The 16,116-nt window shown below is 41.2% G+C and overlaps 1 protein-coding gene across 2 annotated transcripts in view; it reads right to left on the bottom strand.

Annotated features, from left to right (window-relative positions):
* Positions 1–616: 616 nt before the first annotated feature.
* CCDC180 (coiled-coil domain containing 180) overlaps positions 617–16,116 on the bottom strand; it is a 77,640-nt gene continuing 62,140 nt past the window's right edge. For both annotated transcript variants that reach the window (XM_063432788.1, XM_063432789.1), the window contains exons 27-37: positions 12,085–12,152; positions 11,719–11,842; positions 9,045–9,119; positions 8,375–8,441; positions 6,829–6,973; positions 5,419–5,579; positions 3,322–3,459; positions 2,629–2,740; positions 1,418–1,523; positions 1,037–1,181; positions 617–839 (exon numbers count right to left, since the gene is read on the bottom strand). In XM_063432788.1, the coding sequence (XP_063288858.1) occupies positions 708–839; positions 1,037–1,181; positions 1,418–1,523; positions 2,629–2,740; positions 3,322–3,459; positions 5,419–5,579; positions 6,829–6,973; positions 8,375–8,441; positions 9,045–9,119; positions 11,719–11,842; positions 12,085–12,152 (1,273 nt within the window). In that variant the 3' untranslated portion in view covers positions 617–707. The remainder of the gene's footprint in view (positions 840–1,036; positions 1,182–1,417; positions 1,524–2,628; positions 2,741–3,321; positions 3,460–5,418; positions 5,580–6,828; positions 6,974–8,374; positions 8,442–9,044; positions 9,120–11,718; positions 11,843–12,084; positions 12,153–16,116) is intronic.

Here is a 16,116-nt window from a genome sequence, read left to right as displayed (position 1 = left end):
CCTTGGGAGGTCATACAGTTCTGCAGGAAATGATTTACCGCTACTTTGTTTGTCAGAAGATAAAAATATCTTCTGACAAACAAAGACGCAGTAAATCTTTTCCTGCAGAACTGTCATATATATTTATATATAGTGTTAAAATGGAATTCTTGGTGTGTGGGTGGTATATAGCAATATAAAAAAGGTAGTCACAATATTGTTACAGAGCTTAGTGTTTAAGTACAACACTGTCTTAAAATGTGGCTGAAATATAAAAAAAATTATTGGGGTTGGTACAATACAAATCAAAATATTAACTGTATTTCTTATGTGTTCTGCTACAATTGAAGAATGGTTTAAAAACTACTGATCTATCTATACTATGTTCATCACAGATATTGCTTATTATTAGAATGATTACACGTGGTAATATCATAGTTATTTTGGTGATACGTTGTACACATAGCTAAATAATGTATTAGATTAAAAGTTCCACTTGTCTGTGTAGGTGTGTGCTTACAGGGTATTTTTGTTTTAGCTCTACAGTGCCAGAATTTATGTAATTGTATTTTTTTTCTATGCTATATCACTCTTTACCACTAGAGGTCACCACTTTAAAACAATTTGAAAGACCACGCAAATCTGCACATTTTTATTATTTTATATTTTTTAAGTACACTGGAACATTTTTTTTCTTCTTATTTTAGAGGTAGATCATCCTTCTGCTGTCACACATACAGTTCTTTTATTTTACAAATGGATTTTTGCCACCAGTCTCCCCAGCGCTGAGATGCAAGGAGCTGCTGTTTTCTCTCCTCTCTGATATTATTTATTTCTGTCTCAGTATCCTGAAGGAATTTCTGTTTGAGAAAAATACAAAAATGTTACATTTGTAGGACCTTACATTTGTAGTAGGAAAGTTTCCATTTAATATTTAAAGTTATAATCATGACTGTTCTGACATCGTCATTAATTCACGCGTGCAATAATAGATAATGAAGAAAAAAAAATCTACAATAAAAAAATTAGTTGGCTCTTAATCACGATAAATACTGACTTTGTAAGCAGAATCCCGAGCTTCCACTGCAGAGATATGGCTGAGAGTTATTTTGGCTGTTGTCACTGATGCTGTTGCTAGGCAACTCGTGCTGTCTCTGTGACTTGCCTCTGTAGATTTAAGGTGAATGATACCTGACCACACCCTAAGAGACACAAAAATTAGGGAATCAATTGCACATTCAGGCTCTTACAACCACGGCCACTTCAAAAAGCAGATGTGGTGATGGTGGTTGTAGTAACCCTTTAATTATTTAAATTACCTTCACCGTAAAATCTCACTTACTGAACAGGGAGTAAAGTTCATGCAGAGAAGCTAACCGCATATAACAGAATAGTTGAGGTTATGACCTTTTGTACATCTATATTGAACCATTATTACCTGCTGCCCCTTTCAATTAATGGTTGATAATCTGTGTTTTCCAACGGGAGTCCAGCTTGCTTGCGTCTGATCAATACTGATAGCTTTTCTTTAGGTTTCTCAGTCCCTATAGGATTAATAGTAGGATATTAGTGCTCCGAGATAATCTCATCATTCCCTGGGTGTTAGATATAGCAGGCCACATCAGAGACATAGTAAAATAATTTAAGGATCACAGCCAAAGTGTGCTTGCAAAATTATATTCTTGTCACGTTCAGCTTTAAATTCTTACAGTTTCAAATCTCAAGCAGAGCAATACGCTTTTCAGAGCAAAACATAAATGGCTTTCTACAGGTCAGCAATCATTTCATAAAGAACTCTTACATCATTATAATTAATTGTATGTATTTCATTTTAGAAGCAACATCTAATAAAGGCTATTTTATCATCCATAATGCTTCTGCTGTGCTTGGTTTTAGTTTGTAGTTCTACAGCAAAACAAGTGTAGGTACTGTTCCTGAACAACACTGTGAAACTGAATTCAGCCTTCAAAATGATCCGTCTTGGTAACTCCAACTTCATCTAAATGACCTACCCACTTATCAACATTCTTTCTTTAATGACTAATGGACGTCTGGAGGCTGATGTGCCCCAGTAGATATGTGACTGTACCTCCTGGTCACTTACACTATCGGCTTTACACACAGTAGAATCCCATTGTAAATCCTGAAAACCACATCATAAATAGTACTGGTCCCCTAAATAATCTCAGCTCCTGTCTCCAAATGCTCTAGATATCAACTTTTTATCTAATTTGGAGCCCACAGTTTTTCGTCACCTGTATGCAAGGCATCCAACGTCTTTTGAATGTTCATTATTATGTTTACTGAATCTTCTGTGTCGCACCATTTATTTATGTACTGTTCCATTCTAGAGCATCAAAAGTGTAAATTATATTGTGAGCACTCATGGTGACAAGAAAAGGTTGCTAAGAACCCCAGATCTGCAATCCAGTCAAAGTCAAATAAACGATCCAGCAGTCTGCTATTGCCTTAGGCAAACGTACACTATTATTAACAATGTTTTAACCACACAAGTCCTTTGTCAAGACTCAACGACACAGGAGGGCTGGACCGTTTATTTTGGTTTTACCCTATACAGCATGGCTGAATAACATAATTATAAAAAAAACACAATAACTAAGATTAGTGAGTTACTCCAGGGTCACTTACTGCCTTGTGTGACATCATCCACAGTAGTTATCTCGTCCATTTCTAACAGTATTTTCTCAGTAAGGGAGGCCAGTGATTTAATGAAGCTCTTCAAGAATGTGGAAACACAATCCTACAAAACACACAAAACAGTAATTAAAGATTTCTAGATCAGCAGTAGGTAAATCTTTACATGAAAATGGGCAAAAAGATTTACTAACACATACAGAGAATACTGCACCTTCCTGACGCTGTTCCTATTGAGGTCAAATTATGTGAAATGTATTTATATCCTTAAAGGGTCACTCTAAACACTATGATGGCTACAGATCATTGTCTTGTTTTTGAGTTGTTCAACAAAAACTTTAACTCGCCACAGCACCTATGACCTGGTCCATCTGCAAACATAATATGAAAATCACACGTCTGCTTTATCTGCATGAATCTTTCCAACCATAGACTACAAAGATAGACTAGGAGAACTGATGGAGTGTTAAATTATGGGCTTTGGTGGTTTTGGTACTTCGAGTGCCCTTTAAGTGTTTACCACCTGTCAATTCTGTTAGTCTTGGAAGAAACTTAGTCCTTATTAATTTGGGGTTGGAGCATTGTCTATTGGGAGGATATTCTAGTTATACTACGGATAGTTGTAAATAGTATGGATGTGACTAGTAGGCTCTGTATATCATGTCAGTAAAAAAAAAATATACTCGCCTGTAAGCTTTGTGCATTGTGCTCAATTTCTTTAATCTCCTCTTTCTGCCTTAGCTCTTCTTGTTTGCACACATCCTCCAACACCTGTCTGAATTCAGGGTGTCCCAGACTTGGTCGCAGCAAGCTCTTCTTCTCCTCCTGGATTAAAAGAGAGGCTTTAAGGACCACTATAGTGCCAGGAAAACAAACTTGTTTTCTTGGCACTATAGGGTTATTAGGTACCCCCACACTCAGGGTCCCACTCCCACTGGGCTGAAGAGGTTAAAACCACTTACCTTTCTCCAACGTCGGGCTCCCTCGGCGCTGGGGAACTCTCCTCCCTCTGCCGACGTAGGCGCATTCCAACCACCCATAGGAAAGCATTTCTCAATGCTTTCCTATGGACGTCCATCGTCTTCTCACTGTGATTTTCACAGTGAGAAGCATGGAAGCGCCTCTAGCATCTGTCAGAGACAGCCACTACAGGCTGGACTAACCCTCAGGGAAACATAGGAGTTTCTCTGAAACTGCTACGTTTTCAGCTGCAGGGTTAACACTAGAGGGATATGGCACCCAGAACACTTAATTGAGCTGAAGTGGTCTGGGTGCCTATAGTGGTACTTTAAGATTTTCAAAGGTCACCAGTGGGCCCTAGTTTGAGCCTTGGAAACATGGTAGACAGTACATGTGATTGTGCAAAGATGTGGGCTTCCTGCTTTGGATATCACATATAATCAGATGACAGGGTATTTTCTTAACTTCATCAATCCAGTCACAATCTCGTCTTTTGCTCATACCCAATACACACACCAGCCCTAAACCATCAGCCTTGTTTTTATCCATTTCACTGCTATTCTACAGACACTGATAAACTGATTGCCTTGGGTGCCACTCTTCAGAGGGGATTTTTTTATACCATTGCCAAGCCAAATACAAGTCAGTCAAAGGACTAAGAGGAGGGGTTCACAAATTTTTATTTTTTCTACTCTGGCCATTTCTCCTTCTACAAGCAACTATTCATAACAAGGATAGTGAGAACTCAACAGTGACCTATTCTTTCTACTTCGTTCGTATTCCATCTTTCCTGGAAAAGTTCATACATAACCATGTAACCTTATATATCCTATCATATTTCTTTCTCCATTGTGATTGAGACCATACATAAAGCAGGGTACAATATTAGCATATAAGCAATACAGCAATAAAAGTAAATAAACAGAAATACATTTCAGTAGAACATAATAGATCCATAAACACAAACATTGTACAGAATAAAATCATTACAAAAGAGATTGAAGATACTTCAAGGCAAGATCAAATTAATGTTTAATCATGTTCTTAATATAACTGCGTTCTTGAGTTTGTCCTCGACATGTTCCACTTTTCCCCCCCTATCCATGGTCCATTCTTATTGTTTAAACATCATGTACTCTGAATCCACCTACCAAAATTATGCTTCAGAAACAGTCTACATCTTCATCATCTGTAGCTAGTTTCTGGCTTATAGGAACACTCCAGGCACCAAAACAACTTCATCTAGATAAAGTTGTTGTGGTGCCAGTAGGCCCCTGGAGGCACTCTAACCTCAAGGGGTTAAACTGTTTTCCAGCAGTTTAACCCCTACGTTGCCTCCAGTGCCAGTTTTAGCTCCCTCGCCCGGCATTAATGCCCCTAATTGGTTGAGAGCAGTCAACTGGCGCTCTCAGCCAATCAGTTACTTCTCATTTACTAAATTGGCTTTAAAAAGGTACCTTTCTTTGCAAGGCAATTTAGTGAATGGAGAGTCACTGAATGGCTGAAAGCAAACAACTGACGCTCTCAGCCAAACAGCGGTGCCCCTGCCTAGCGGCACTACGCACTTCCTGTAAGTAAAGCTGGGTGAGCTGACACCGGCGCAGGAGGCAACTTAAGGGTTAAATTGTTCAAGAACAGTTAAACCCCTAGAGGTAAAAGTGCAGGAGCCTCCTGGCACCATAACAACTTAATTTAGATGAAGTTGTTTTGGTTCCTGGAATGCCCCTTTGAGCAAAAACAAAAGGATTTGGAACCTAAATACAAAATATGAGATTATAGTAAAGCAAGAAATCGTCAATACTTAAGGAGGAGTAGGATATATACCTTAATAAGCTCCCATTTGTTGAGTTCCACAGTGAAGGCTTGTCTGATCTGGTACGTAGCAGATTGTAGACTCTCCCAGTGCTGTCCCCTTAGGTTCTCAATGACAAGCGGTGGGACATGGCTTACAAGCTTCTCAAACTGCTCCAGTTGCTCCCTAAACTCTAAAGATTAAGGTAAACACAGAAAAGTTGTTGCTTAATGTTAAATTATTTTCACATTATCCATCCTTCCACTGCATAAAATGTAATGCATTGATAATGGCCTTGAGTTATTTAGAATAAAATAGTGATGTAAAGACTGTACATAGATACAATAATGGGCGTATATGTTTATTTTAACAATAAAAACAATAATGAAAAAAAACTATTGGAAATTTTATTATTTATTTTTATTTGTAAAATAAAGTAAATTTGGCTCACACTTCTAATGATACTTGTTATAGTTTTTACCATTTTATTTAATTTTGTTTCTGGCATCTTCTGGGAAATACTTCACTACAGACCTCAGCACTTCTGATCCTTGGTGGAGACAATACCATCTACACTCTATACATGGGGCGACTCAACTACTCTGATAAATGTACGGTTCTAAAACCTTTTTATTTACTTAAATTAACAGAGAGCATTACATTGTGTGTGTTTTCTGTTTTACATTTATGCTCATGCTGTTGGGAAGGTGTAACAAAGAAACATCCTTAAGGTGGGGATTATGCTACCTTAGCCAGAAATATTGAGCTTGAGAAAAAGGCTCCCACATTGTGAGTGCATTTCATATTTGTTTTAATATTCACCTTAAAGATACAATATTACACTATTGCAATCTTTTTCTCTTTTATTATCGTACTTTCATCACTGAAAATTACTGAGGCTACGGAAGAAGCATATGTGTGCATAAGTGGATACCACTACATGCTATTTAAACTGGAGCTGGTTCTGAAGCTCCCCAATATGTGAGTGGGCACTCATACACCTTTATGTTGTGTGTCTTCCACGTATTAAGAAGTACTACACTGTTGGTTCTCCTTTCTCTTTCTTTCATGTACCCATGGAAATATCTCCCAGCTCTATAAGAACCAAGAACACTTGGCGATAAACTGATAATTTTAGACTGTGTCCCTTGGAATTTTTCATAATTCTATATCTATATATTATTAGTGCAGCCTGTTGTGTTTGGCTCACTTTGGGGTACTGAAGGAGTCCCACATTTTCCATAACTGCTGCCTTTAGTAATCGGTTGTCAAATTGCTTAGCTCTTGTCCATTTTTACTTTTGTTCTTTGTTTCTGCACAAGTTCACCTTACATTAGATCATACATTACTTTTTGCCAACTAATTGCCTTGCATGGAATTACAACTGAAGGTTTAAGGTATCTTCTGATATGTCCTCTTGATCTCCAGCATGTTATATTTACCCAGCAAACAGTTGTTATGATATTCCAAGGCTTGCTTTTCATATGTTTGAAGTTTTTGCACCATAACATCTGCACATTCCTCAAAGGTATCTTGAAGGAGGTCGTGTCGGCCTATAGAACGTCTATCCTTTCGTTTGTAGAATTCCTTAATAAAAGAGCAATATGGTAAGAAACACATGTTCTAGGACAGATTCCAATATCTTTTAACATGAAATCCCATATTGGTGTACACATATCAATACATTACAATTGTGAGATATTGTATTTTGATTAAAATATAAGAAAATAATAAGAAATAGTGGGTTTTGTGTAATTTATGAACCCAGACACAGTGTTGTATACCAGCACAAGTGTTTTAAGTTTAGTTTACGATCAGACTTACTGTCTATCTCTCCTTGTCAAAAAAATAGACTCCCCCACAATGTGATTAAAATCATTACATTTGACTGAAAGATTAAGCTAACATAATCCAAAAAACTGGACACAAGCCATTGCAGATTTACATGTATTAATATGTGTTCATTGTTAATCATATTGTGGATTACAGACATGTTGAATACTTATACCACTTGGCTGGCCTACACAGTTGATCTATTTCTGATGTATAAAGCCGAGGGTTTATTCTTCAATTGTAAGTACAGGAAAACATTTCAAAGTAATAAGGTAGTGCTTCTAGTGACAAAAAAGGTAGTCCTTATCACCTCTAAAGCAGTGTTCAGGATATACACTTTCAAATGCCACTGGGACCTTTGGATCCACGACTCTATCATTATATTTATGATAAGCTAGAAGGAACACGCTATAATTGTCTCCTGTCTTCTTCTACTGGCCAAATGGTATATGTACAACACTTTTACTATTACCATTCATCTTTTTGCCACCAGGTGGCGAGATTGTTTTAGAAGTTTTTCTTGAGAATACTTGCACTTTTATTTTTTTCCTCTTTTTTTATTATTTATGTACCTGTGGCACTAAATTTCATTAACTGAACAATATCGTTATTGTTTAGGATTTTATTTCCTGCTTTATCACAAACCCTGCGGTGTGTTACACTGTCTCCCCTATGTAGCAGTAATTTCATATTTTATGTCTTTTGAATTCAGCTTAAATGTACATGTGAGTTACGAAGCAGCATTAAAAGGGTGTCTATCACTTAAAGCAGATTAGTTGTTTAAAGTAATATAGACACCCTGGTTTGAGAGTCAGACTGGAGCAGGAGATTCTGTCAACAATATAACGATACTCCAGTACCTGCTGTTTCACTACCTGCAGTTTCACTTCAGCGTACTTGTGCTCTTTTCTGGACCCATGCAAGATTTCATCACTGAACATGATGTTATCTCTTCCCGTCAACTCTCACTGTATTGCAGTTCTTATTGCACCAAACTGATAACTTAAACATTTATCATCATGTACATAGTATTCACTACTATCTGCAGTGTCAGGGCTCTGTGGGGGAACTTGGCAAGTATCCCCATTAATATAGGGGGTCCTACTAGATACTGTATCTCCACAATAGTAAAAAAAAAAATAAGTAATATGTTACCTCAGCCATATACAGTAGCGCTTCATTGCTATCCCACAAAAGTGCAGTCACCATTCCCTTAAAATTGCTAAAATGGAACAAAATGCACAAATACATGATCATCAACAGAGAAAGGGTAAAGGACAAAACAATATATATCTGTTTGTGCTTGTCTATCTGTCTGTCTATATATCTAGTTGCCAGTATCTCTCTGTATCTATCTATAAAAAAAAAATATATATATATATATATATATATATATATATATATATATATATATATATATATACACATAAACATATATGGAAGCTGTATAATTATGTGTGGCTTTTAAGGTTAATGAAAGCATAAAATGACCCATCGTGCAACTATTATCCCTTCCTAATACATGAATAGCCGATCATACAGGGTTTAGGAGTCAAACACATTTTTCTATTTTATTGGGAACATTGATGGAAAATGCGACTACCTTTAAAAAAACTAAAAAAAAAAAGTCAGTATTAAGGGATGTGGGAAAGCATACACATTTTACTAAACCTAATAAAAGCTTCCAAAAAGGTAACTAATAAGATAATGTAGCAAGAAAAGACAAATATGTCTTAATTTCCAACTGGCTTACTGAATGTTCTAGGCAGGAAGTAGTAATAGAAGTCACTCATCACAAATGCCATTGAAGATGTCTATAACTTACTCAGACTCCTCTTTCTTCTCCCCAAACACCTGGTATTTCTTGTCAAATCTGGTTGGCTTTGCAAGCTTCCGGACACTGAAAATGAAACGATAACATCTGATATGTGTGAACATGAGCAGTTGTGACATTTCAGAGTACCACAGCCCAAGTTCAGGTAACAGGATCCACAAACACAATTTTTCTGATAACCCTGATGATCTGTCCATTCACCCATACAGGGTTATTCATTAACCCCTTAAGGACCAAACTTCTGGAATAAAATGGAATCATGACATGTCACACATGTCATGTGTCCTTAAGGGGTTAAAGTGATAATTGCAGGGAATTCAAGGTGAATTCAGAGAGAATTTCAAATTTAAGGTAAATATAGCTGACACAGAAAATATCCCCCACTCAGCTATGCTTTCAGCTCGGCTGCTTTGGCCTTATATTTGAAATTTACTTTGAATTCCCAACAATTTTCACTTTAGTGAAAAAGCCTAATAGACTCTTGATCATGTTTCCAGTAGAATCTTCCTATCCAACCTGAATCTCTAGCCAGTCAGAATCTTCCTATCCAACCTGAATCTCTAGCCAGTCAGAATCTTCACATCCAACCTGAATCTCTAGCCAGTCAGAATCTTCACATCCAACCTGAATCTCTAGCCAGTCAGAATCTGCATATCCAGCCTGAATCTCTAGCCAGACAGAATCTTCATATCCAACCTGAATCTCTAGCCAGTCAGAATCTTCACATCCAACCTGAATCTCTAGCCAGTCAGAATCTTCATATCCAACCTGAATCTCTAGCCAGTCAGAATCTTTATATGCAACCTGAATCTCTAGCCAGACAGAATCTTCATATCCAACCTGAATCTCTAGCCAGTCAGAATCTTCCTATCCAGCCTGAATCTCTAGCCAGTCAGAATCTTCCTATCCAGCCTGAATCTCTAGCGAGTCAAAATCTTCATATCCACCCTGAATCTCTAGCCAGACAGAATCTTCATATCCAACCTGAATCTCTAGCCAGTCAGAATCTTCATATCCAGCCTGAATCTCTAGCCAGTCAGAATCTTCCTATCCAGCCTGAATCTCTAGCCAGACAGAATCTTCATATCCAACCTGAATCTCTAGCCAGTCAGAATCTTCATATCCAACCTGAATCTCTAGCCAGTCAGAATCTTTATATGCAACCTGAATCTCTAGCCAGACAGAATCTTCATATCCAACCTGAATCTCTAGCCAGTCAGAATCTTCATATCCAGCCTGAATCTCTAGCCAGTCAAAATCTTCATATCCACCCTGAATCTCTAGCCAGACAGAATCTTCATATCCAACCTGAATCTCTAGCCAGTCAGAATCTTCCTATCCAGCCTGAATCTCTAGCCAGTCAGAATCTTCCTATCCAGCCTGAATCTCTAGCCAGTCAAAATCTTCATATCCACCCTGAATCTCTAGCCAGACAGAATCTTCATATCCAACCTGAATCTCTAGCCAGTCAGAATCTTCCTATCCAGCCTGAATCTCTAGCCAGTCAAAATCTTCATATCCACCCTGAATCTCTAGCCAGACAGAATCTTCATATCCAACCTGAATCTCTAGCCAGTCAGAATCTTCATATCCAGCCTGAATCTCTAGCCAGTCAGAATCTTCCTATCCAGCCTGAATCTCTAGCCAGTCAGAATCTTCATATCCAGCCTGAATCTCTAGCCAGTCAGAATCTTCATATCCAACCTGAATCTCTAGCCAGTCAGAATCTGCATATCCAACTTGAATTTCTAGCCATTCAGCCTTAGACTTTGAGCATTTCCCCTATTTTGTCTATTCACACTGATAACCTATTTATGCTGATACCCATGTAACATTTCAATAATTCAAAGACTTCAGGATCTTCCAAATCACTCATAGAATTTGCTCATTCAAAATGGGAATCTGTATGCATTTGGCTCAGTGGTTCAGTGCTAACAAAAACTCTGCTGGTGGCTGCTTCACAAAACTTTGAATATTCCCACGTTTGTAACATGTAGTGCAGAGCAAAGACAAAAGTCTTTTGACACAGATTTACAATCCTCCACGGATTTTAGCTTCTCCCTGCCACCCAAAATGAGACATACAGAGCATGCTACAGATGTTAAAATAAAATAAAAATAGAACAAAAAAACTAGAATAAAGATTTACACATGTGCCCCACGCAGATGGGGAGGTCTACCAATGTTGCAAACCACCAGGAACATTTCTGGTGTACCCCATAGCCCCTCTGAGTCAGAACTCATACGTGACGGGTACAGTGCCATCTTCATAGACTCTAGTTTATTTAGGGAATTCATATATTTGATGAGCATAAAAATGCTCTTATTTCACCACCTCATTGTCCTAATTGGTCTTATGAAGTAGATTTGAGCAAAGATTTGTTTCGGCCTCTTTGTCCAAATCAAATTCCTTTTAATCTGAATGAATTGGTCAATCCAGGATTCAGTTGTGGTATCTTCAATGAATGCTATTCCACAGGTAAATCGATTTGTTTTCGTTTGGATGTGGATTAAAAATTATTTGATTTGGATGAACCAGACAAAGTCAATTTTTGCACAAGTATAATATGAAGGAGTATATGAACTCCTGTTTGAATGGAACACGGAACCCTTTTTGAGGATGAAAATGTGCAAAACAATTATTGTGAGTAAAACAATTCTCTTACCTCAAAGTAACAAATTTTGGGGTGGACGTATCCAGATCTCTCTTGGTGCCTTTTCTTTTGCTTGAGCGGCCACTAACAGGCGGAGATGGTGGATGTGGAGCTATGGGAACATTCGGCCGTGACACTGAAGAAGTGAGAAATAAGATAAAACTGAATTTTGATTATGTTTAATAGATTTTATCTAATAATCTCTGTGTCCTGATTTTCCACTGCCAGATATTATTGGTTAGGGTGGATTGAATAAACTTATGACATATATTATTAGAAAAAAGCTGGTCTAGTAATGTGAAGGGCCCTTATTGAGTCACATAATGAACACACTAGCTTTGCAATATACATTTTCAAGGCTAAATAGGGCTTTCTTACCTCCTGTGACAGGCTGATGTTTACTTCCATCATCAGGATCAAGCAGTGAGTCTCCTGTTTTTTGTGATCTGGAGATAAGTGATTGGAAAATGTAAAATTATTCTAAGAAGTTCTGGGTAGACCAGCCGTTAGTCTGTTAATTACGGCTTTTCCATTTTGAAAGCAGATCTGTCACCTTTTCAGATTTCCTAACATTTAATTCCAGCTATCTATCACAGAGGCTGTAAGCTTTCTTATTGAATATCGGGGATGCATTTATCGACACAAAATTTTTGATTCTTTCTCATTATTAAGTGTTAATGCTAAGAATGCATTCAGCTGCCATTTCCATCTGATTAGCAGTTTATTTAGATTTGCTGTGAGCCGAAGGAACGGACGATAGTTCTATTTGTCAGGGAACCATTGCTCTGAATTCAATACCCCTGAGCAGGGCAGCAAATCTTACATTTCTTCACCAATCGCCAAGTTATAACATGCCTTTTTCTTACACTGCCTTTTAAAATCAAGGCTATCTTCCATCCATCACGTGTCCACTTCCTTGCTTATTTATTTTATTACTGGCATTTATAAAGCGCCAACATATTCCGCAGCGCTGTACAATTGGGAAAGACAACACAATAAGAACATACTGATACAACAGGGAGAGGGCCCTGCCCGTGAACTTATGATTTTGTTTCTCTGACCTCCGTGCTTCCTATTCTATTACTGATCATCAGTTTGGGTTCTTTTTCATTTTATTAAAAGAAAGAACAGGGGGCGTGGCCTGGACGCCGGACGAGATGGCGGCGTGAAACGAGGGCTCCCTTCAGGCTCACAGCTAAAACCCGCTAAACACGCACTAATCAACGGAAAAATGGGGAAAAACACCAAGCAACAGCAGGCTGCCTCAACCACCGGCACACCGAGGAACTCTCAACCGGCAGGTATGCGCCAATACCTTACTGCCCCGGCCGACCACACCGCACAGGCCTCCAACGGCGCAGAAGCCTCGGGCCTACCACGCCCGTCCTCACCGCATGGCGAACACCCACAACAGGTACAGCCCGGAATAAATCCACCCCAGGCCCAGTTCCAGCCGGACTGGGTAGCACTAATTAGCAGCTTACCCACTAAAGCCGACTTAAAAGAGGCCAACACGGCACTACATAACTCCTTAAAGGGAGAACTTCAGGCCCTAAGAGAGGACATACAGGGAATCCATCACAAGCTAAACAAACTGGAGGCAGAATGTGACCAAGTGGTGGCGGCGCAAAACACAGCCGCGGACATCATACAGAAGCAAGCGGCCCAAATCCGCCAAATGGCCCTCCATGTTGAAGACATGGATAACAGAGGGAGGCGGCAAAACATAAGAATTAGGGGCCTACCAGAAGATCTAGACCAAACTGCCCCAATACGCGACACCCTAACTGAGATATTTAACTCCCTCCTGCAGAGGCCAACCGAGACGCCCATCATCTTTGTCAGGGCCCACAGAGCCCTCTGACCTAGGGGACCTCCAGATTCCCCCCCTAGGGATGTTATCTGCTGCCTACAACACTTTCAAGAAAAGGAAGACATCCTGAGAAGCGCTAGGGACAAGAAACAAGTCTCACATAATGGCCATGACATACAGCTATACCCTGATCTATCGCCGGCAACATTGGCGTACAGGCGGGCCATGCGCCCACTCACACACGTGCTACAGGCCAACCGGATCAGATACCGCTGGAACTTCCCAACAGGACTTCAAATCGCCACGCCGACTGGCCCTCTCACGGCGAGGAGAGAAGAAGATCTAGGGGACCTCATGAAGGAACTACAACTACCCCCACTACACATGACTTGGCCGGACCCACTGGCCTTCTATAACTTTGCTCCTGAGACACACCGCCAGGCACAGCAACCTCCCAGAACCCGGAGGACGAGGCAACAGGCTACTCGTCCCTCGGGAGCCAACGCATAAGAAGACAACCGCAACCCTCCACCTCCGGAACCAACGGGAGACCGACCGCAACCAAGCTCACAGTCGCCCACCCCCACTTCGAGAGACTAAAGATACCCCGCACGTCTGAAACGCAAGTATACAGCCCAATGGGCGATAGACACTCAGGACTTACATGGCCACAGGGAACTAGAGACACAGGCGGACATGTTCTGCCCGCAGAGTATAAAGGACAATGCGATACCAAGACATTGCTCCGGACTCCAGATTCCACCACCTAGCTGAATAGTCAGGGGCAACAGGGTCCAACTGGGGAAGGGTCACTATAGGGAAGAGAACACGCTCGCAAACTTATCCAACCTTAGCTGGAATAACATAGGGCAGACCCGTATCCCGGCTGGGCCCTACCGCCGGAGCCCGCCCGACCTGTGACGAACCTCGGGGAGCAGGCGGGGGGCTCCGCTGGTGGGGCACACCTGGGAGGGGAGGAACAAACGACCAAACACTGTAGAACAGATGATGAGTAGACGGGTGATACGGAAGACCCAGAAGGGGGGATTGCACGAATATCTGCTTTATGAATGTGGGAGGGGGACGGGGTCAACAAAGGGCATACACCCTGGTGATTATCCTCTTAGCATAGCCAAACCACCCGTACTGCTTTCCTACTAAACCCGCCCTGGGTCTCAGGCACCCACAATTCGGACCCAACCTTCCACACGCATAGGCCCAGTAGGGGGTGCCACTCATGATACGGGATAGAGAGGCCCAGAAACTCGAGCACTACCTGACCCAGACGTCCCAGTTATGTTCAATCACCATGTGTGGGAATTGTGTGGGTTTTGGGGGGGGGGGGGGGGCGAAATGTACACGATCTAGTGAAGTTGTCAAACTGTTTAGACTTGTTTTCACCTGTTGTGATATGTAACCAGTTATACCGCTGCTATATTAATGCGACCTTATTACAAATGACAGACCAGCCACACGCTGACTTAAGGCACTCATCGACACGCACCCATACAGGCCTTAGGGCCAGTACACCCCGAGGCGGGGACGACAGAAACGCACATATCAAACGAACAAAGACGAGCCACATAGGGAAGCCACGTGACCCGACGCGCCACAGGGACACCGACTCACCACACCGGACGCCTAACCGACGCCCTACAGGGAGGCGCCAACCAGGTAACAAGCCGCCCACCGACACCTCTGGAGGTGCGGTGGAGTGAGGCTCACCGACGCCTATACCTCATAGTCATTAGGTAGTGACGAGACTCCCGGAGGCATTTCCACACCTCCACCACTCACCCTTCCACCCAGACCCCCATACCACCTCCATCCCCACCCTAACGCCTACTCCTCTGACCGTACCCTCCCCGACACACCTGAGACCCGACGTGCCTACTCGACAGGCAGAGACCCCAGACGGAGACACCCCCTTAAACCCGTCCATACACGAACCGACCACACGACATGACGCTGACTCCCGACCAATTACGTGTCCTCACAATAAATGCTAAAGGACTGAACAAACCGGAAAAGAGGACGGGGGCCCTACGAGACTTCCACAGACACAGGGCCTCAATAGTCATGATACAGGAAACCCACTTCAAAAAAGGGGCAAGACCCAAACTAACAAACCATCACTATAGCCAAGGGTATTACAGCGACTACCATGGTGGTAAGGCCAGGGGGACAGCGATACTCCTTCACAAAAGGCTGCCGTTCCAGGAGGGGGGATGCATGACCGACGACGAAGGTCGATACCTATTCCTCAAAGGGACAATTGCGGGACACCAATACACGTTCGCAAGCATCTATGCACCAAACAAACAACAAGCGCGCTTTCTCAAACAGACACTACACAAGCTCCAACACTTCACGGCAGGGACTCTCATTCTAGGGGGGGACTTTAATATTGCGCTAGACCCGGCATGGGACACTTCATCGGGCGTCTCCCATGTCCCCACACAACACCTACAACACATCAAATCCCTTCTCCGTAGCCAGCGCCTAGTTGACTGCTGGAGAGCCCACCACCCAGATGAAAGGAACTTCACTTTCTACTCCCAACCACACAACTCCTACTCTCGGATAGACCATGTCTA

This window comes from Pelobates fuscus, chromosome 9, assembly GCF_036172605.1.
Source record: "Pelobates fuscus isolate aPelFus1 chromosome 9, aPelFus1.pri, whole genome shotgun sequence".
NCBI classification, from domain to species: Eukaryota; Metazoa; Chordata; class Amphibia; order Anura; family Pelobatidae; genus Pelobates; species Pelobates fuscus.
The sequence above is the reverse complement of the archived record's forward strand: the minus strand, read 5'-3'. Positions and strand labels throughout refer to the sequence as shown.